The sequence below is a fragment of the Puma concolor genome, chromosome D1, assembly GCF_028749965.1.
Source record: "Puma concolor isolate L17-30 chromosome D1, mPumCon1.1.hap2, whole genome shotgun sequence".
Lineage (NCBI taxonomy): Eukaryota > Metazoa > Chordata > Mammalia > Carnivora > Felidae > Puma > Puma concolor.
This window is the reverse complement of record NC_141676.1, coordinates 4,464,962-4,486,155: the sequence shown is the minus strand read 5'-3', so window position 1 is coordinate 4,486,155 and position 21,194 is coordinate 4,464,962. Positions and strand designations below refer to the sequence as shown.

At 58.6% G+C, this 21,194-nt stretch overlaps 1 protein-coding gene and 1 long non-coding RNA gene across 3 annotated transcripts in view; both read left to right on the top strand.

Moving 5' to 3' along the window:
- Positions 1–21,194, top strand: part of LRP5 (LDL receptor related protein 5) — a 106,652-nt gene that overhangs the window by 34,575 nt on the left and 50,883 nt on the right. For both annotated transcript variants that reach the window (XM_086676709.1, XM_086676710.1), the window contains 3 exons: positions 3,586–3,783; positions 9,054–9,250; positions 10,380–10,511. In XM_086676709.1, the coding sequence (XP_086532835.1) occupies positions 3,586–3,783; positions 9,054–9,250; positions 10,380–10,511 (527 nt within the window). The remainder of the gene's footprint in view (positions 1–3,585; positions 3,784–9,053; positions 9,251–10,379; positions 10,512–21,194) is intronic.
- Positions 15,335–17,460, top strand: LOC147576335 (uncharacterized). Its single transcript, XR_015240680.1, has 2 exons — positions 15,335–16,490; positions 17,144–17,460. It is a non-coding gene; the product is annotated as an uncharacterized LOC147576335 (long non-coding RNA).

Sequence of the window (21,194 nt, the reverse complement as noted above, 5' to 3'; positions counted from 1 at the left end):
TGGGGGCCACACCAGCCCTGGCCTGCTCGGCCCGCGAGGGGCTGCAGCGGCTCCCAGGTCTCAAGTTAAAGCCGGGCTAAAACCCAACCCCTTCTTTAACATGCAAAATGGTCTTGCCCTAAAGTAACGCACGACCGCGACCCACGACCGCCCCACGACCGCGGCCAGCCTCTGCGCAGAGACCAGGCGCTCTGCTTTCCTTCGGAAGTTGATTTTCCCCCGTGGAATTTGGCCGGGCCTGTGGCCGTGTTCAGGGATCCTGCCAAAGCACATCCACGCCAACTGGTCTCTGCTGACAGAGGGGCTCGCAAATTCCCCATTTAAGGAAAGCAGCGGGCCTCTGTGATGAGACCCGGGGGAAGGAATTTGAATTATGCTCCTCGAGGAGGTCCTGAGGAGCCTCTCTCGCTGGCTGCCGTGGAGCATTCGGGAAGGGCATGAGTGGATTGCCCTGAGATTTATTCTCCCGATACCTTCTCGGCGGGTGGCGCAAAGGCTGGGCCCTCTCCAGGCTGCTGGGGGCGGGAAGACACCGGGAGGGAAGGCGTCTACACCAGGCTGGCGGGAGCCTTTGCCGAGCTGGCCGACAGCACCTGCAGGCCTTGGGCTGCCAGAAAAAGTTCACCACCGCCCGGGCCTGCTGGCACAGGGGTGAGTCATATGATGGCCAGGCCCTGGCCTCACTCAGAGAGCTATGCGGCGCTCCCAAGCCACTGGCATGTGACGTGGGGCTCCTTTTGAAGCCTCGGTTTTCCCATCTGTCCAGTGGGAGTGGTAATTCCTGCTTGCCCTGCGTCAGCCGCGTCTCCAGGTGCAGAGGAGAGAGCACAAGGGAGGCTTTGGGGAGAGGTGTTCCGTGTGAAGGGTGCTGTCTTTTCCTCTCCGTCCCCACCGGGGCTGGAGGGCAGCAGAGCTCGGTGACAGCGGCCGGGTGTGGTTGACCCCTGCAAGCTCATCGTCAGTGACCCCGGCCCAGCTCCTCCAGCAGGTGGGCGTGGCACCAGCTCGGATACGACACCCCTCTGGCAAGACCGCTCGGCCTCACAAATGGGGGTGGCCCCCCAGGCACCCGCACCTGCTGTGGCCGCAGAGCTGCCCCTGGCACACAGGCAGCAGCGGGCACGCTCAGGGTGCGCAGAAAGGGGACCAGATCCGGCCTGTGAAGGAGCGGAGCCAAGGGCAGTGGGGGACTTGCCTGGTCAAGGAGAAGCAGCTGGAAGGCAAGAGAGAGTCTGTGGGCCTGGGACGGGGCGCGGCCTCTCCCCACCTGGATCTGCGCTCCCCGCAGGCCCTCTCACAGACGGCACGGGCGGGGGGACCCAGGAGCTCCCTGCTTCCCCGGGTCCGGCTTTCAGGCTCACCCCCATCGGCCCCGCGTGGGCAAGCTGCTGGCCTTTAAAGCAGTCGCAGAGACCGAGGGTTAAGGGATTTGCTGAGAGGTCAGGATGCACCTGCCCGCACCCACCCCAGCGGGAGGGCAGCGGGGAGGCCGCACCACCCGGAGAGCGTCATGGGCCACCGCCGGGAGCGGGGCTTCTCAGAGTGAAAGTGGACCCTGCCCTCCTGGCTGCAGAGACGCGCCAGGCAGGCCACATAAAACAGGTGTCCCATCCCCGGGTCCCGTGGCTCATCCACGTCTGACCGGAACGCGGAGGTCACGTGTCCTCCGGGCTGGTGTGGTTCCCGTCCGCTGTCGCTAAGAGCTGTGCACGCTGGGTGGTCGCCCCGCCTGGACAACCAGACGCATTCTCTGGGTACTGGGGGGGGGGTGTGAACGTGTCACCCCAGTGTCCCCGCATAAGAAGCTTTAATTGGGGTCATTTCTCCTGGATGTGAGGCGCCTGCCCCTTACTGTAAACCGGGGGGCGGGCAGAAGCAGCCCAGGTCACACCCCCGCACCCGCCCCCCGCCAGGGAAAACTGCTGTTGTAATGTCCGTGCACACCCCCATGTGGGTTTTTTTTTTTTTAATAGACTTTGTTTTTTTTTAAGCGATTTTAGGTTCACAGAAAAATTAAGGGGAAGGTACAGAGATTGTCTATGTGCTCGTATACAGTCTGGTTTTGACAAAGATTTTTTTTTTCATTTTTTAATGGTTATTTAATTTTGAGCAGAGGGAGAGAGAGAGAGAGAGAGCGCGCGCACCTGCGCGTGCATAAGTGGGGGAGGGGCAGAGAGAGGGAGACACAGAATCCGAAGCAGGTTCCAGGCTCCGAGCTGCCAGTACGGAGCCTGATGCAGGGCTCGAACTCATGAACCGTAAGATCATGACCTGAGCCGAAGTCGGATGCTCGACTGACTGAGCCCCCCCCCCCAGGCGCCCCAAGATTTGAGATCATCTTATGGTGGGAATCCCACGGTGTGTAGGCTTTTCAGGTTGGCTGTTTTCACTTATTAATACACTTTGACGTTTCCTCCATGACTTTTCATGGCTTCATGGCTAACTTTTTAAAACTGTTAAATAATATTCCATCTTACGTGTTTTAATTGGCTTTAGAAGTTCAATTACAGGGGCCCTTGGGTGGCTCAGTCGGTTGGGTGTCTGACTTCCGTTCAGGTCATGATCTTGCGGTTCGTGAGTTCAAGCCCCGCATCGGGCTCGTTGCTGTCGGCACAGAGCTGGCTTTAGACCCTCTGTCCCCTTCTCTCTCTGCCCCTCCTCTGCTTGTGCTCTCTCAAAAATAAATAAAACATTAAAAAAAAAGTTCATTTACAGCATTTTTGTAGTGGCAAAAAATCAGGAACAACTCAAACATCTGATGTGAGGTCTTGTAAATGATTTATAGTACTCTATCATCAAGAGAGTAAGGGGGGGAGGGGGCGCCTGGGTGGCTCACTCAGTTAAGCGTCCGACTTCAGCTCAGGTCATGATCTCACAATTCATGAGTTCGAGCCCCGCATCGGGCTCTGCGCTGACAGCTTAGAGCCTGGAGCCTGCTTCAAATTCTGTCTCTCTCTCTCTCTCTCTCTCTGCTCCTCCCCTGCTCATGTTCTGTCTCTCTCTCTCTCAGAAATAAAAATGAAAAAAAAAAAAGACAAGAAGGAAGAATTTTGTTAGTTAAAGGAGAGGATACCCAGAATATATTGCTGTCTAAGAACGAGTTGGGAACCCAGTATATTTTGATTACCCAACTCTGTTTAAAGATTAACCTATTAATGGGGCGCCCGGGTGGCGCAGTCGGTTGAGCGTCCAACTTCAGCCAGGTCACGATCTCGCGGTCCGTGAGTTCGAGCCCCGCGTCAGGCTCTGGGCTGATGGCTCGGAGCCTGGAGCCTGTTTCCTATTCTGTGTCTCCCTCTCTCTCTGCCCCTCCCCCGTTCGTGCTCTGCCTCTCTCTGTCCCAAAAATAAATAAAAACGTTGAAAAAAAAAAATAAAAAAAAAAGATTAACCTATTACTAACTTTCTAGAAAACAAGTTGGAAGCAATAACATCCCAGGCCCTAAGCACTGGTTATGTCGAATGGGTGAGATTTTAGGACAAATTCGGCCTCTGTTTATGCGTCTGCGGTCGCGTCGACAGGAAACAGAGACCGAAAAGGCAGGTCTGTGCTAGCCTTCTCTGCTCGTGTTTGCCTCCTCCTCAGGTACATGTACTGGACAGACTGGGGAGAGACACCTCGAATCGAGCGGGCAGGCATGGATGGGAGCACGCGGAAGATCATCGTGGACTCGGACATTTACTGGCCCAACGGGCTGACCATCGACCTCGAGGAGCAGAAGCTCTACTGGGCCGACGCCAAGCTCAGCTTCATCCACCGCGCCAACCTGGACGGCTCCTTCCGGTGAGTGCCCGCCCGGTGGTGGGTCCCCACCTTCCCCGCGGCCCCCCAGCCACCGCCAGGGCCTCGGCCGGTCCGGGCCGGGCGCTGGCCGGTGACCCTTCTTAACTCAGACCCGTGGTCTCGTCTCTGAAACCCTGGGGCCTGAGGCGTTCGGGACTGTTGAGAACCTCACGCAGTAACAGAGCACACAGCACGCCCGTGGGGGGTCCGGGGTTGGGGGGCACCTGCCATCTCCCATGTGACTATGTTCACAACACGACACAGGATGCTCCTTCTCAGTAGGGTTGAAAGGCTATAACCAAGCCCACAGCCACACGCGGGTCTTGCCACAAAATGGGTGGCAAAACTCTTGCCGTGGTCAGAGTTTTTTGGATTTCAGAATCACAGAGAAGGGATCATGGCCCTGACCGCCTCAGGGTCCGACAGGGTTGTAAAGAGTTCGCCGTGCCCCCTTCCTCCTCGCCCCAAGTATGCATCCTGGGGTTTTCGTGTCCACCGCATTCCCTGGCCTCACCAGAGGGCCTTACGCATAACCGTTTCTCTGTAAAATGGGTTAAGTGAGTGAAATGTCAAGGATGTTTTACATGTCAGGTAATTGCTTTGAGAGCTTTCGGCCCCGTACCTCATTACGCTTCAGATGTAGGAACGGTGAAGGGCACTTTATTTACCGCCCAGACTGCCTTGCCAGCTCTGTGCCGAGTCTTGGGGATCCTCCTGGGAGGAGAGCCCTGTTCCTGCACGGTGGGACTCCCGAACCAGGAGGGGAGTACATGGGTGCCGGTGCCGTGGGCTGCAGTCACGTGGCTTAGGGAAGACTGTGCACACACAGGCAGGTAACAGCTCCCGCAGATTTGAGGATATCGGCAGGTTTGCCTCATTTTATTCAGGCGCGTGTGTTAGTTATCTATTCCTGTGTAACAAAATACCCCCGAACTGGGCCACCTGAATCAGCAAATGGATTTTTTGGGGGTGGGGAGGGGGATCAGGAATTAGGAGTGGCTTAGCTGGGTGGTTCTGGCTCAGAGTGTGTCCTGAGGTTATAGTCAAGCTCCTGGCTGGGGCTACAATCATCCGAAGGTGCGACTGAGGTCAGAGGCTCACTCTGATGGCTGTTGGCAGGAGGCCTCATTTCTCCCCTGACCTCTGCTGACTGTGCCCAGCTGGTTTAGAACGCTCTTTCCCATTGTTTCTGGGATCACAGACTGGCCTGGGGCCTGGCTTGAGACTTGGAGAGTGTGGCAGCCTGGGGAGCTGTGGTCCTTGGGGAGCTGAGTGATGATGGTCGTTGTGAAGGGAGAGTTAGAGGCTGGAAACGCTGCTGGCTGGGGTGCCTGGTTGAAGGATTATGACAGGGGACAGCAAGGATAGTGGTGGCATTTAAACCATGATAATGGTGGTGGTGATGGTGGTGGCGGTGATAGAGGTGATGATGGTGGTGGTGGTGGTGGTGATGATGATGGAGGTGATGATGATGATGGAGGTGATGGTGGTGATGGTGGTGATGATGGAGGTGATGATGGTGGTGGTGATGGAGGTGATGATGGTGATGATGATGGAAGTGATGATGGAGGTGATGGTGGTGATGATGGTGATGATGATGGAAGTGATGATGATGGAGGTGATGATGGTGATGATGGTGGTGATGGTGGTGGTGATGGTGGTGGTGAAGGTGATGGTGGTGGTGGTGGTGATGATGATAGAGGTGATGATGGTGATGATGGAAGTGATGATGGAGGTGATGGTGGTGATGATGGAGGTGATGATGGTGGTGATGGTGATGATGAAGGTGATGATGGTGGTGATGATGATGGTGATGATGATGGAAGTGATGATGGAGGTGATGGTGGTGATGATGGTGATGATGATGGAGGTGATGATGGTGATGATGGTGATGATGATGGTGATGATGATGGAAGTGGTGATGGAGGTGATGGTGGTGATGATGGTGATGATGATGGAGGTGGTGATGGTGATGATGGTGGTGATGATGGAGGTGATGATGGTGGTGGTGGTGGTGATGATGATAGAGATGATGATGGTGATGATGATGGAGGTGATGGTGATGATGGCGGTGATGATGGTGGTGATGATGATGGAGGTGATGGTGGTGATGATGATGGAGGTGGTGATGATGGTGGTGATGGTTGTGATGATGCTGATGGTGGTGGTGATAGTGATGGTTATGATGGTGTTGGTAGTGATGATAATGGTGATGATGGTGGTGATGGTGATGATGGTTATAGTGATGATGATGTTGGTGATGGTGATGATGGTGATGATGGTGGTGGTGATGCTGATGATGGTGGTGACGTGGTGACGGGGTGATGGTGGCTAACCCTTCCATAGCACTTGCTGTTTGCCAGGATATTTATCAGTTCGTTACCTGCTCACACCAACCCTATGAAGTGTTTGCAGGTATAATCCCCTATTATGATGTTGCACAGAGAGGTCTGTGAACTCACCCAAGGCCACACAGCTAGTCAGAGTCGAGAGAAGCCAGGCACTGTGACTCCAGGACTTACTCAGCCCTCCTCCTGCCTCACTGCCAGATTCTTCCAGCTCTGCAGGTGGCTGACACTCTATGAATGTGTCTAGGGCTGTCCCAGTAGGAGCATAATCTGCTGGTAAAGAGGGTAAGTGCTGGAGCCAGACGGACCTGCGTGGTCCCCTCTCAGCTGCGACCATGCCTGGGTCGCCTCACTGCTCAGAGTCTCAGGGCCTCGCATGTGAATGGGGGTAGTGATTGTACTTTCTAGAGGTGTCCATGGGGCCCGATACCACGGTGCACGTCAACTCATTGCATGGCGCCTGGACACCGTAAGCGCTCGATAGCGGCTGGTGTGCTCAGGGAGTTCGTGGATCCGGCAGGAGGTAGGGTGCTCACGGCTGGAGCTCCACCTGGAGAGGGGCGTCCTGAGAGGAGGGGCCAGGGTGGGTGAGGTGAGCTGAGGCCTGGCACCAGCTTCCTGTGGTGCCTTCAGCTGAGGCAGGGAGGAGGGACAGCCTGAGAAACGACACCTCTGGCTTTTCTGATCAAAAAATGACACGGGGCGCCCGGGTGGCTCAGTCGGTTAAGCATCTGACTCCTGACTCGGCTCAGGTCACCATCTCACGGTGATGAGATCGAGGCCCACGTGGGGCGCCACACGGAGCCTGCTTGGGATTCTCGCTCTCTCCCCCTCCCTCACCCTTGCGCTCACTCGCTCTCTCAAAACAAATAAACGTTACTTTAAAAAATGACAACATCACGAAGGGCAGTTAGGTGGTGCCTCAGAATGCGAACGTCGAGTGACCGTACGATCTCGCGATTCCTCGCGATTCCACTCCTGGGCATCTCCCCGAGAGCGTTGAAAATCGGTGCAGGAACAAAGACGTGCACGCGAATGTCCGTGGCAGTGGTGCGAACCATAGCCCAAAGGTGCGAACAGCCCAGATGTGCGGCCGCAGGTGGATAGACAAACAGAGTGTGACCCATCCGCACGCGGAATGCCGTCCAGACATGAGGAGCGGTGACGCACTAGCATGTGTGCAACACGGAGGGACCGTGCAAACCTGATACTAAAGGAAACAAAGCGAGTCACACAAGGCCACGCGTGGCATGATTTCATTTATGTGAAATGTCCAGGCTGCGCCAATCCTCGGAGACAGAAAGCAGACTGGTGGCCGCCGGGGGCCCCCGTGGAGGGGACGTGAGGGGGAACCGCTGAGGGGGCCCGGGGTTCTCCAGAGGAGCAGCGGGAATCTAGGGAAGTAGCTGGGGGCTGTAGTTGCGTAAGTAACATCGTGACTGTGTGCTGCATAGCACTGAACTGTTCACTCAGCAGACTGGTTACTTTTGTGTTACGTGAATGTCGCCTCAATAAGTCTATTTAAAAAGTGACATCGGGGGGCGCCTGGGTGGCGCAGTCGGTTAAGCGTCCGACTTCAGCCAGGTCACGATCTCGCGGTCCGTGAGTTCGAGCCCCGCGTCGGGCTCTGGGCTGATGGCTCAGAGCCCGGAGCCTGTTTCCGATTCTGTGTCTCCCTCTCTCTCTGCCCCTCCCCCGTTCATGCTCTGTCTCTCTCTGTCCCCAAAAAAAATAAATAAACGTTGAAAAAAAAAAATTAAAAAAAAAAAAAGTGACATCGGGGGCGCCTGGGTGGCTCAGTCGGTTGGGCGGCCGACTTCAGCTCAGGTCATGATCTCGTGGTCTGTGAGGGCTGTGAGTTTAAGCCCCGCGTCGGGCTCTGTGCTGACAGCATGGAGCCTGCTTGCGATTCTCTGTCTCCCTCTTTCTCTGCCCCTCCCCTGTGTGTGCTTCTCTCTCTCTCTCTCTCTCTCTCTCTCTCTCTCTCAAATAAATAAACATTAAAGGAGTGACATCAAGAAAACAAAACGGAGGCATCGTTGGGTCAGATTAGGGACGGTCATGAGCATGTGGCTTTCAGTTGCTCAGTAAAACCTTGTCAATGTTTCTCTGAGGTGCGGTGCCAGGGGCTCGGATGTGGTGGTGACCTGCCCCCTGCAGCCCTCCACGCCACCAGGGAGCCTATAGTCGAGGGAAAGTCATGAAACCAGATAAATACACACGCCACCAGGTGTAAAGTTAGAAATCCATAATATCGTTAAAAACGTGTTCTCGTTTGCTGGGCTTTATAAATACATAGAAGAAAGATGTTTTGTTTTGTTTTTTCCTTTTTAAAAAATTTTTTAATGTTTATCTTTGAGGCGGTGGGGAGGGAGGGAATGAGGGGAGGGGCAGAGAGAGGGGGGGACAGAGGATCCAAAGCAGGCTCAGCGCTGACAGCAGCGAGCCCGACACGGGGCTCGAACTCATGAACCGCGAGACCATAACCTGAGCCGAAGTTGGACACTTAACCACCCGAGCCACCCAGGCGCCCCGTTGTTTTGGTATCAAGTTCTATTTACTGTGATAACATAAATTATTGGCGTTACAGGCACGTTTGGCGCAGTTTGTGCTAAGTTGTTCAAACATCAGGGCGAGGCAGGCGTGTTGTCCCCGGCTCGCTGTCATCAGCGGTGGCTTCCTCCTTGCCGCTTCTTCTTTCCCTGCGGGCCACTTTGCCACCAGCCACTTTTCTAGAAACAGTTGGGAAGGGCTGGGGGGCCGCGTCACCGTCAAGGGTGGCGGGAGGCTGGAACTGCCCCGCGGTCGTCCTGTGTGACGTGAATGGGTCCGCGGTGGCCGTGGGAGGGTTTCCAAGCGGGGGGCGTGCAGGACCGCGGGGAGTCTGCTCACAGCTCCCACCCGTGCCTCCTGCACCCGCAGGCAGAAGGTGGTGGAGGGCAGCCTGACGCACCCCTTTGCCCTGACACTCTCCGGGGACACTCTGTACTGGACGGACTGGCAGACGCGCTCCATCCACGCCTGTAACAAGAAGACGGGAGAGAAGAGGAAGGAGATCCTTCGAGCTCTCTATTCGCCCATGGATATTCAAGTGCTTAGCCCAGAGCGGCAGCCTTACTGTAAGTCGGGGGCCGGGTGGGGGGCGGCCGGCGTCTTCCCTCCGCAGGAGCCCCGAGTCTGGGGGCACCTGCATCAGAGCAGTGGAGGACAAGGAGAGGTGTGGTGGAGGGGAGGGACGTGTATGCAAGGTGCAAGGGCCAGCTGGGGTGCAACCCGGAGGGCCCTCTGCAGAGCGGGTATGGGGGCTGCTTCAGGGGGGCCCCGTGCCCCCTCCCCCCGTCCTCTTCAGAGGTGACAGAGGGCCTCCTGAGCAAGGTTGCTCCGTTGTCGGGGCCCGACAGAAGTTAAGTAGTTACTGGTGATCAATCTGCTGTGAGTTGAGGCTCCCGGCTTGGGGTCTCCATAGGGTGGTGGCGGGGGTCCTCGATGGCGGAAAGCTTGACGCCCACGGGCTCAGGGCTCCTGGGACGGGCAGCTAGCAAGGTCACGGCCCTGGGCTCACGTCCTCCCTCGGGGACCGGGGTGCTGTGGAAGGTTCCAGCTTTGAACTTAACTGTGGGGGTGCAAGGGTGGCAGCTGTCAGCACCCCAGGGAAGGTGGGGCTCTCCAGGATAGTCTCCTGGTGAGAACATCACGGTCCTTACCGCATCCACAGCGGGGGCAGCCCCCTGTGCGTGAGGCAGCGTTAGGGAGAAGAGGGGGACCCCCCTGCGAATCTGCTCCAGTCGTTTGCGGGGGTGGGGGGCTAATACTCCACATGTCACAGTACCGCGTCCCTGCCTGCCCTGGGCAGAGTGAAATGCCGGAAGGATTTGTTCAGTTGCGTCTTGGTCACGGATGGGCTTGGGACAATGAGAAGGGTTGTTATCAGCGCCGAGAGTGTCCAGGTGTGGCCACCAAACATTTGTGCAGATCCCGTGGGTTCCAAGTACATCACAAAGACAGGCCTCTGCTCCAGGAGCCCCCCAGTCCCTACTGCACGGGCAGGTCCTGAGATCCCGGCTGAGGGTGGCCTTCCCAGAGGAGGTGCCATCCGAGGGGCCCCGAGGAACATGAGGGTTCTGTATTGTAGAAGGCTGGGAAGAGGAGCAAGGCAGGGAGGATGCCCCCAGGGAGTGGCGTGGGTGGGTGGGTGGGGTCGAGGGCTGTGTTCTGGAACCTTCTCTCACCCCGCCCTGTCTTCCCCAGTCCACACGCGGTGTGCGGAGGACAATGGCGGCTGCTCTCACCTGTGCCTGCTGTCCCCGAGGGAGCCTTTCTACACGTGCGCCTGCCCCACTGGCGTCCAGCTTCAGGACAACGGCAGGACGTGCAAGGCAGGTGAGACGGGGGGGGGGGGGGGCGCTGGCTGGGGTGGGGGGAGCCGGCCTGGCGGGGCGTGGGGGTGGGGCTGGCGGTCTCCTTCCCTCGGCGAAGGTTTCACGTGTTCGGAGCTCCGCAGCCGGGGGCACCTGGGCGGCCCAGCGGCTGGGATGCAGGGTTAGATCTGGGCTCGGCTGCCCGGCGGGCACGTTACCGGGCTCGGGACTCAGGTCTGGTCTGTCCGGTGACCTCGCAGTCGGCTGCCAGAAAGCAGTGATCGTAGCCGAGATGCTCGCTGTCACGACTTGCCGAGCAAACACTGTGTGTGTTGTAAAAAGGACAGTCGTGTAGGGGAACACTGTGAATCAGGAGACGCCCCGCGATCTGCGCCCAACAGACGTCTCCTTTCCTGCCTTCCCGGCTCTCCCAAGCACGCGCTGCCGGTGTGGGGCTGCGGGCCTCCCCGCTGGCTTCGTCTCCTGCTTTGCTGCTTTTTCCACAAGCATTTTCCACACTGATAGGGAATTTCTGATGCATTTTCATCCTTACGTCCCATTTCCATGGGATCTTCGTGCCCCAAAGACCACCCTCCCCACGGAAATTCGGGTTGCAGGTGCTTGCTCAGTGGAAAAAATTAGGGGTGCGTGAAGTTCAGTTGACTTCCCTCCCCCCACACAAGTGTTTCTGGGTGCTCCCCCCGCCCTTCATTTGCCGCACTTGCTGCTTCAAGGTCTCCTACAATGACCGTCTTCTAATGATGTGTCACCCCTCCCTCCTCTGGAGCACCGCCCGAGGCTCCTTATTTCTGGCTGTCACGTTCACAGTGTGCTTTTCTGGGAATAAGGTGCGTCCAGGGTGCAGCCTGTCCCTGGGGGTGTCTAGGGCCCAGCACAGCCGGGTGGCAGTGGAGTGGCCAGCGAGAGGCCGGTGAGAGACGTCAGGAAGCAGGCCGCCCCTGGGCCAGTGGCACTTGGGGGGAAGGAAAGGGAGACTGTGGGCTTCCCTGGGGACCTGCGACCAGAGCCGAGGGAGTCTTACCACTCCTTTAGGCACAGGTTTAAAACAAAAAGTTCATCCTGGCAAACAGGGAGTCTACCAAGTTCCGCATGTCCACAAGGAACGGCCGCGTGCCTGCGTGTGCTGCGTGCAGAGAACAGAGCGGTAAATGTGAACTTCCCCCCCCCCCCCCCCCGCTCCAGCCCCCTGTTCTTCCCACAGGGAATGTCCCTCTGAGTTGTGGAGGGGTCGACAGGAACCAAGCAGGCACGTGAATGAAGAATGCGAATTCAGATTTGGATCAGAGTAACACAGGACACAAAGGAAGGACTGAGACGCAGAATAACGTACTGAGGGCGGGGGTGGGGGGGGGGTGGGCTGGAGGCCCGGATGGAAGGTCAGGGAAGGTCCTTCCCAGGAGACAGGCTGAGACTTGAGAATGAACAAGGAAGAGGCGCGAGGAACAGCATGTGCGGCAGCCCTGAGGCAAGAGCTAGGTGGCGTCGGGGCTGACCTCACAGGCATTTGATCTGGGCGGTCACACAGAGCCCCGGCTTCCAAAGAGCCCCGTGCTTGGTTTAATGCTCCATTGTCGCTGACTTGAAATGCTGGATAATTCTGGGGCAGGGGCTCCCTGTGTTCGGCCTGCAGCGGCCCTGCGCGTTACGTAGCCCGTCCTGCTTTGTGTGTAGAGAAGCTGAAGGGAACCTGGAGACGCCTCGTGTCTCAGTGTATCTTTCTCTCCCGTTCTGCCACGAGTGTCCGCATTCCCCCTGACGCTGTTGCAGGGGCATCGGCAGTTAGAGGAGAGGCATGTGTTTCTATAACATGAGTTGTGCCTGAAAAATACTTGTCCGGTGAACCATCTTCCCCCCTGTTGGGCATTTCTGTTTTTTTGTGTCTTTGCTGTTTTCAAGTCGTGCCGCCGTGAGAGAGCCAGCCTGGGGCCTGGCCCACTGGTTAGGGCGATGTGAATCTGGTGCTGTTGCTGTTGATCGGTGATCCCCGTCCAAGCGCTGTGCCGAATGGGGAGGTGACCATCTGTTCTGGGAGAAGGACAGGCGTGGCTGCCATCTCTGCCCGCATCTCTGCCCAGCCAGGCAGAGCCAGGTTGCATGTGGACCTTTGGGGAAGGAGCGGGAAAGCGGTGGGGGGAGGGGGGAGGGTGGACACAACCCCCAAAAGGTACATCATGCAACAGTGTGCACCCTGGTGGGGAGCTGACGCAGGGGCCCCGTGAGGCAGGAGGTCCACGCGTCAGAGTTCCAGGACTGGAGTCTGGGGTCACAATGCCAGAGTCCTGGCCCGGTGCAGGTGCACAGCTGGGGAAGCCTACAGTTCCACGAAGGACTTGCCCAAACTACCCGGGGGCACAAAGGGTATTGGTCATCGGGGGTGGACAGCGCCTGGGGACTTGTCACTCTGCTGCTCTTCTTCATCTGTGAGATGCGGGGGCGGTCACAGACCACCCCTTAGCCGGGGAAGCTGGGGAGGACACAGTGTTGTATCAATAGGTATCACAGGTGCTGTGCTGGGCCCCTGGTACGTCGTGAGTGCACAGTATATGGCAGCCACGTCCATCGTCACGCTGGCTCAGAGGGAGAAGGGCAGGGCCTCTGGAAGCCTAGGTTTGCCTCCATCGTCCCACGGCCCTCCCACCCCTGGGGGAGGGCTGATTTCTTTTCCAGGCAGAGGAACGGGGACTTTCTGGTTCTCAGCATTCCAGTAGCCGGAGCCTCTGAGCTCTGGGACCACTGCCTGGGGTCAAGCCCTTTGAGGGCATTTCGGTTCTTTTTGCAAACATCTGCGGGAGGCAGGGGGCAGAAGAGGGGAGATGCCCTGGGGTAAGAGGGCTTCCTGGAGGAGGCTGCGCAAGGGTGGGGGGTCCTGGAAACTCCCACGAACTCCTGTGGGGTGGATCCGGAGGATTAGCAGCAAGGGCTGTCCCGGTTGGAAGTCGTGTGGCAGGGGGCTGAGCCACGTCTCTTGGCCTCCTTCAGGAAGAGTGGCCAGCTTGCAGGTTACCCGCCCCCCCGCCCCCCCCCCGGGATGGATTCAGTTGCTCGGGGTCACCTTCCCTGGTCTCGTAAGAACTGTTTCTGCCTCCCAGCCGTGAAAGACACTTTCACAAATGACTCAGTGGGAGGATGCCAAGCGTGCGGACGAAAAACGCTTTTGTCGTCATTCGGAGGAGCCGGTGTGGGTGGCCGGGGGCGTCCTGCACAGGGCAGCCCGGGGCCACTCTTACACTGAGGCTGCACCTTTCCTTTGACCCCGGCTGCCCCGTAGGGGACGTCACAGGTCAGGGAGGCTCACAGATGACGCGGACAGCATGGGCTGGGAGTCTGGCTTTTGCACGAGGATGTGACCCTCGGGTTCCGCCTTTTTATAAGCGTGGTTCCCACCCCACGTGCTTCTCGCTCACAGACTGGCTGGTTCTGGGGGCTGCACGGGGCCTTCTGCAGCCCCCCGCCCTGGACCCACTCGAAGCGGAAGTGGGAAGCCGTTGGCGGTGGGAACCTGGAAACAGAGTTTCCTAAACGTTTTAGTTTCAGTCGAGAAGACCTCCAGGAGCTTCTCAGAACATTTCAAGGGTTTGCCACCAAGATGGCCTTCTGGAAACTTGGGGTGGAAGGGTGGAGGGTATCTGTCCGTGTTTCTCAATCCAGAGGGATCCGGGCATGCGTGAGGAACGGATTCTGTCGTTGAGGGGCGTTCCTTGTGCTTGGGCGACAGACACAGGGAGTCCGAGACGGGGCCGTGGGCGAGGATCACAAGGGCTTCAGATTTAGAACGCGCCCCCTCCGCTGGCAAGCTGGGTTTTGGGGTGCAGACCTGCCCTCCAGGTGTTGCTTCCTGCCACAGAACATCACGTTAAAGGAAACCGTGTGATTAGAAGCCTGTGAGCCTGTCACCTGAGTACCCTGGCTGTTTTCCTTTTCTCGCGAGGCCTTCCAGGCTGCCCACGCCCCCTGGCGCATGTAGTGTTGCCTCCTGGGGGGGGCGTGAACTACACGTGGAATGTGGATTTTGACTGCTGATGATGTGCAGGGTACTGGTTGTGAAAATGGCCTGGAGATGGTCGCTGGAAACACGAGGGTAACGTGGAGACAGCGAAACGCTAAACCCTGCAGGATGTCACCGCTGACAGTGGAGCCCAGAGGTCCCGGCGGGCGCAAACCCGGTGCAGGGCACCTTCCTGGCTGGATCAGGGCAGCACCCACGGAGGCTTCCGAGGCCGGGGTGACCAGTGGGAGGATGTGATTCGGGGGCTGGCAAAGGAGGCCCCGGGGCCACTTGTGGATCTCCTCTTGGCCCCGGACTCTGCGAGGTCCAGCATCCCAGGGGGTGAATACTGAGGCCACAGCTGAGGGCTGTGCCTTTGGTCTGTAGTTGAGAGTCTGCCAGGACTTTCGGGGTGGTGAGGAAATTCAGTCTTAGGGGGAGGCCCAGTCTCAGAGCAGTTTCCAACAATGGGATGGCTTTCTATGCCCAGTTATCCTTTTAGGATACCTTCACTCATGTCCCGGCTGTGTGATCTTGGGAAAATGACTCAGCCTCTCTGTGCTTTGTTTCCTCACCTGTAAAAAGAGATGATAATAGTACCTGCTTTGGGGGAGGGGGGTTGTTGGGAGGAGGGCCTGACTACCCAACAAATACGAGCTGTGCTTGAACTTGAACTTGGAGCCAGGCAGGCAGGCATGCGGGCAGTCTGGTGCCAGAAGGGCAATTCTTTCCTGGACGTTTGGAATCAGAAGTAGATGATGAGGCCGGCTGGTGCTAAGAGGAGGTAGGAGGGGACGTCGGTGGGCGGGGAGCCCTCCTCGCACAGCCGGTGAGAGACGGGCAGGTGAGTGAGGTATGTGTCCCGAGGGCACGGGGCATGTGGCTGCCCTCTCCAGGGATCGAGGCCAGCACCGGGCCGGGTGGGATCGGGGTCTGAGGCGGGGGCCTGGATGTGTCGGAATTACTCGGACTCTCATGTCGCATCCAGGTTCCCCGGCCCTAGCAAATCGGAGTCTCCAGGACAAGGGACGGGTGTGGGAGGCGGAGGGCTGAGTTTGTACTTGACATGCGCCCAAGGCAGGCTGATGAGCAGCAGTTGGAGAAAGTCTGCACGGCCGGAAACATCTCAAGACCTGAAGCCATGGCCTCAGATTCCTGGGACTTTCAGTCTGGGCAGCTGGTTATCATGCCGTGGACTTGAGTCTGAAGAAACGTTTGTGCTGTGCAAGAGTCCTATGTTTCTCTGATTTTGAGCAAATGAAAGCCAGCCCAGCGCTGGGAGTCGGTGCCTTCCCCAAAGAGGGGGCTGGCCCCAGTGCGTGGGGGAGGGGGTGACGGCCCAGGGCCTGCAAGCTGTCCCCTGGAGGCATGGGGCGGGGCTGGCCATTTCCCAGCTGCGGGCTCTCTCCCTGTGAAATGGGGAGAGCAGCATGACTGGGGGGGGGGTGGTCAGATGAGAGGCTGTTCCCCACGGTGCCTGTGTGGGTCCACACAGACCGGACGGGAGGCTCAGGACTCCCTTCCTCTGGGTCAGGAGTGTCTTGTGTCCCATGGCCCTCTGGGTCCTCCTGAAGTTTGGCCCCAGTGGGGGTCCTATAGGTTCCGAGACCAGGAAGGATGTCATAGCAAGCAGCGCCCCCTTGGGCTCCAGCTCTGCCAGCGGCTTGGTGAGACCCCGGGGCCTGAGTGACTCTTGTCCCTCCAGCCAGCGTTGGGGGGGGGGGCAGGATCCCTGGGCCAGGCTGCGATCCCACGCACCCCTCCCCAGCAGCCTGGCCGATGGAGGCGCCCAGCTGGCTTTGGTTTTCCCCATGTTTTTCCAATTATGTGGGATGGGCTAAAAACAGCAGTAGCGGGGCCTTATTTGGGAGTTGCCACCACCGTCCGAGGGAGCTTGCTGCTCTCCTGGCTCCGGTGGCGTCCCTGCGCATTCCTCATCACTGGGGGCTTCTGGGCGGTGCGCGTCCCCGCTCGAGGCCCGGACGACTGGGGCAGGTGACTTACCGGGGCCGGGGCACGCGGCTTCACTGCCCCGCGGTGGCCAGCCTGGCCCTGAGCATCGTTCCGTGCTCTCCTCCGTGGCCTTTCCAGAGGAGGCCGTGACTGCGTGTCGGGGCGGGCGGGCGGGCGGCTCGGGCTGCATGATTTACGGGGCCGCCCGCTGCACCTCGCCAAGAAGTAGTTTTAACAGATGTTCGCAGGGACTCGGAACAAAAGGACGAGGGGATGTGGTGGGCCAAGGTGGCGGGGGGCGGGGAGGAACAGAGGCGTCACTGTCGGGTCCGACGGGCAGACTGACAACTGGGGCGAGGTCTCAAAGCCCCTCGCGTCCATCCGTCTCCCTGGGTGGATTAGCCGAGGCTCAGGGCCGAGGAATAAGGGGCGCGTTTGTTCGCAGTCTGGCTGTCTTGTCACTTATCAGGGAAGTAGGTCAAAGGGAAAAGAAAGGAGGCCCTTGTGGCTGAGGCTGACGCCGGCCGGGCTGTGATTGGCGTTGGCTCTGCAAACAGAAGGCAGCTGCTGTCCTCAGCCATGGACCGTGAATTTTTAATAGCAAGAAAATCAGATTGCACAGTCCCAGGAAATGGTGTGACAAGTCCAAGCACTAACTTTTTTTTTTTTTTTTTGCATTTTCTTTGGAAACGAAGGTATAACTTGCCGACGGTGAAATGCACAGATTCCAAGCGTACATTCTGATTTCGATTTGGCAGTTGTATATATCTGCCCAACCACCACCCCCGGTCCGGATCCGGAAGGTTTCCAGCACCCGGGAGATTCCCTGGTGCCCTTTGCAGCGCCCCCCACCCCCCCCACATGCCGCAGGGGCAGCTCTGTCCTGACTTCTATCACCACGGATTAGTTTTGCCTGTTTGGGAACGTCCTAGAAATGGAACCACACACCATGTGGTCTTTTGTGTCTGAGCCTGAAGACTAACTTCTACATCGAACAAAAGAGAAGAGGGGAGCGTGCCGTATTCTTGGAAAGAGAAAACGGTCATCCTGGGCTGGGGGATGAGACCAGATGGCGCCTCCTGGGTGTGGTTAGCTCCGCGGATGCCCTGGGTCCACCGACGGAGGGCTGGATTGCCGACATTCCCAGCACTGGCCCTGTCCCCCTGCCTCCTGTCTGATGTCTCCCTTGCTAGTGCAGCCCGAGTCCGGCTCCGGCCTGGCCCCAGATCAGCCCCTGGTCCCGCCCCGCCCCCCCCCCTCACCCCAGCTTGTCCAGTGTCCCCTTGCTGGTACCACCTGAGTCCAGCTTCAGCCCGGCCCCAGAGCTCAGTCTGTTGAGTCAGGTTCTGGGTTTGCACGTCCGAGCCCTGGTGGAACCCCCAGGCTGCCAGAGAAAGGCCTTCCCTGTCCCCGCCCCACCCGCCGGGCACCCCTCGGGCCCCCTCTGGCTTTGGTGATGGCTGCACGCCCTCCGTCTTGCTTCTAATGACCGTGTCCTAGTGCCTCAACCTTCCCCAACCGCAAGTGCCCCACAGGCAGTGATCTGATGGCCTGCATGTGCCGGGCTGACGCCGGGGCCTCTGGCTTATCAGCAGACAGAGGCCAGGAGGCTCTTTCTCACCCTTTGCCTCCTGTTCCAACTGAAACGGACAGTTCGGTCCCTTCCAGCCCACCGTCTGAGCACCTGCCTATCTGCCTTTGCCGGTGCTATGCCTGTTGTCTCGAGCACCTGTTATCTGGGTCTCCATTCAGACAGCCCCAGCCCCCCTGGGAGAAGTGCTGCGATGTGCTCCCACACCCACTTCGAGGGAGGGAAGCTGGGAGGGATCCTGGCTTCCCAGGGGACCGCCATCAGCCCCTGGACGAACGCTGGGATCGATTAGGTATCTTCAGGAGCATCTACCGTGGCAAGAGCTGAGGTGTTTGGGTCCTGCTAGAGCTGGGCACTGAGGACTGCACCAAGAAGGGCGCCCCCTCTGTCCCCTCTGGGGGGACATGGTGTGGCGGGGACTGGGGCGTCTGAGTCTGGCCTTGAGCCTGCACGATGTGGCTGTGACCTGACGGAATGCGGGCTCTCCATGTCTCGTTGACCTGGGCGTATCAAATGGGGTCGTGTCTCCTGCAGGGCCTTACAAACTGTAAGGTGCGGTGCACGAACCATGCGAACGGCTGGAGCCCAACCACCTTTGAGGGAGAGCAGCAGCACTTTCTCATGAGTCACCCCACCCCGTGCATCCTGCCTGTGCCGCCAGGGCAGGGCGGGACATAGCAGTAATAGTGTGCCTTGGGGGGTGCCAGGCACCCACACTTCTGAGCGATCTACTCTTCTGTGCCCTACGGGAGCCGGGTGAGGGAGGGGCTGTGGGCGGCCTGATTCAGAAGTTTGGGTGGTCACGCTTGGGATCCTGTCTCTCTCTCTCTTTCTCTCTCTCTCTCTCTCTCTCTCTCTCTCAAAAGTAAAGAAACATTAAAAAAAAAAAATTAAAAGGAGTTTGGGCCATCAGAGCTAGCTCACGGCCACAGAAGAAGGGACAGAGGCGGGATTTGAACCCAAGCACCTGCCACGTGCCGTGGCTCAGGAGCCGTGGCCGCAGCTCCGGAGGTGCAGCCGCCACCACCTCTGGGAGCCGCGGGATAGGATGTTCTAGGAGGAAGAAGGATTGCTTCAGGTGTTTATGGAGCCCCTGCTGTATGCCTGGTCTCAGGAAGGCACTCTGAGTGTTTTTTTTAGAAGAGCTGAGCCGTGTGCCCAAGGAGTGGGACCCAGCCTTCTCCATCGTGTGTCACTGACTGCTTCATAGCCTCTGACCGCAGTCCTGTGTTTCCAGCGACCCACCGGGTAGCCCGCCTTTAATTTGCCCAACCAACCGCACTTTGTTCTGTCTCCCTGTCTCTCTGCCCTCTGGCCTGGGACTCGAACCCTTGGGCCACGTCTCTGCTGCTGGCTCAAAGAGAGCATGGCCCAAGGCAGGTCCCCGGGGATGTGCTCAATGCCCCTGGGGCTGTGGGCTGCTGGGGCTGCTGGGGCTGCTGGGGCTGCTGGGGCTGTGGCCTTGGGCTCAGAGGCTCCCTGACCTTGTCACGGGACCTCTCAGCTTTGCTGGGAAGCCGTATCCACTCCTGACTCTTACCTGTGTGTAGACAGAGCTCAAGTCGCTTACCCACGGTCACTCAGTAAGGAAGTGTGGCTGAGGGTCCAAGCTGGGTGTGACCGTTGGGCTGTGGCAGCCTCTGAGGGGCAGGGGAAAGGCAAGCGGCAGAGGACCACGTGAGGGGCTGAAAACCCAGGGATAGGAGAGGAAGGGGCTGGCTGCACAGAAGTCTTGAGGCTGGCACTGACCTTGCTGCTCCGGCCGCCCCAGGTTCCCGGGCAGAGGAGTGACTCCCCCATTTTAGAGCCGTGAAGACTGAGGCGCCTGCCCGGCCACTCTTAGGGGACTGCAACCTCCCGTAGGGTCCCGGGCAGGCCACGCGGCCAACAGCTGCTGGGCCTCAGGTTTCCCTCGGAGCCAGTGCCTGGCCCGGCCACTTCCCCTGTGGTCACTCGGCACGGTCTCCTGGGCCAGGGCTCCCGGCTGTGGTCTCAGCGCTCGTCCAACAGCTTACCCCAGGGGGCAGCGGAGAAACTTAATCAATTGCTAAAAAACAAAAATAAGTCAGCTGCCTACCAGCTGTGAAGCTGTTTGTGGCCTTAGAGCCTGTGGCATGGGTGACAGCCTGTGCTGGGACCCGGTGCTGCCCGTGTGGTTCCAGGCCCGCTCCTGAGCCCACGCGGAGCCAGGGGTGGGGGGTGGGGGGCCAGCGAGGGGAGCTGGGGCTGAAGGGAGGTGGGTGCGCCGCTTCCCGAGTCCGGCATGAAAAGACGCGGGTGGAAAGAGCGGCCCTGGGGTGGTGCGAACCTCGGGGCAGGGAGGGGCCTGTCCTTTCTTGGAGATGCGGGTTCTGTGGGGACAGTCCGTGATGTCCACTCTGCCTGCTGGGAAGGCCAGGTGGGGGGCGCAGGGCTTGGGGGCCCTCCGCATCCTGGGATGTGTTGTTCTGCTCATCGTGAAAAATCCTTTCCCGTGTTGGGGTGCAGAGGGGATTAACTGTGAGAACCCTCCAAGTCTCTCTGGGCGACCTGCCAGTCTCCTCCTCCTGGGCTGTCAGGGGATACAGGCCCTCTTGCCCCATCCCTTCTCATGTCCTTCCCTCCCACTCGGCTCAGATCCTGGAGGGCCAAATAAGTCACCCCCGCATGGCGGTTTCATCCCCCCCCCCCCCCCGATTGTCCAGTGAGAAAACCTTGTCTCAGAGCCCAGGCCCCTCCCCAGGGCAACCATGAGGCCTCTAAGTACGCTCCCCCACACCCACCACATTTTAAAGTCTTGGGTTTTTTCTGGTTAAAAAGTAACATTCGTGTTCACCGTAGAAAGGAAGCCGTTACGCAGAATAACGGAGAAAATAAAAACCCGTTTCTTCGCCGCCCAGAGATTGCTGCCAGCGTTTTCACTGTTTCCTGCTCGCCTGCTCTCCACGCACGTTCAGATCTGGGTTTGCGTGATGTGTGCATCGCGTGCGGGCCGCGTCGGGGCTGACCCCTTCCACGCCTTTGTGGGCCCTTCTTCAGAGCCCGCCGTTTAGCGCCTGACTGCGCTGTGGCCCTTCGTGTATTTGATGTTCTCGCGCGGAGGGACGTTTAGATTGTCCGCAGGTTTGGGTTTGCTGTGATCGCGAGGCCTCGGTGACCCTCCGCGAGCAGGAATC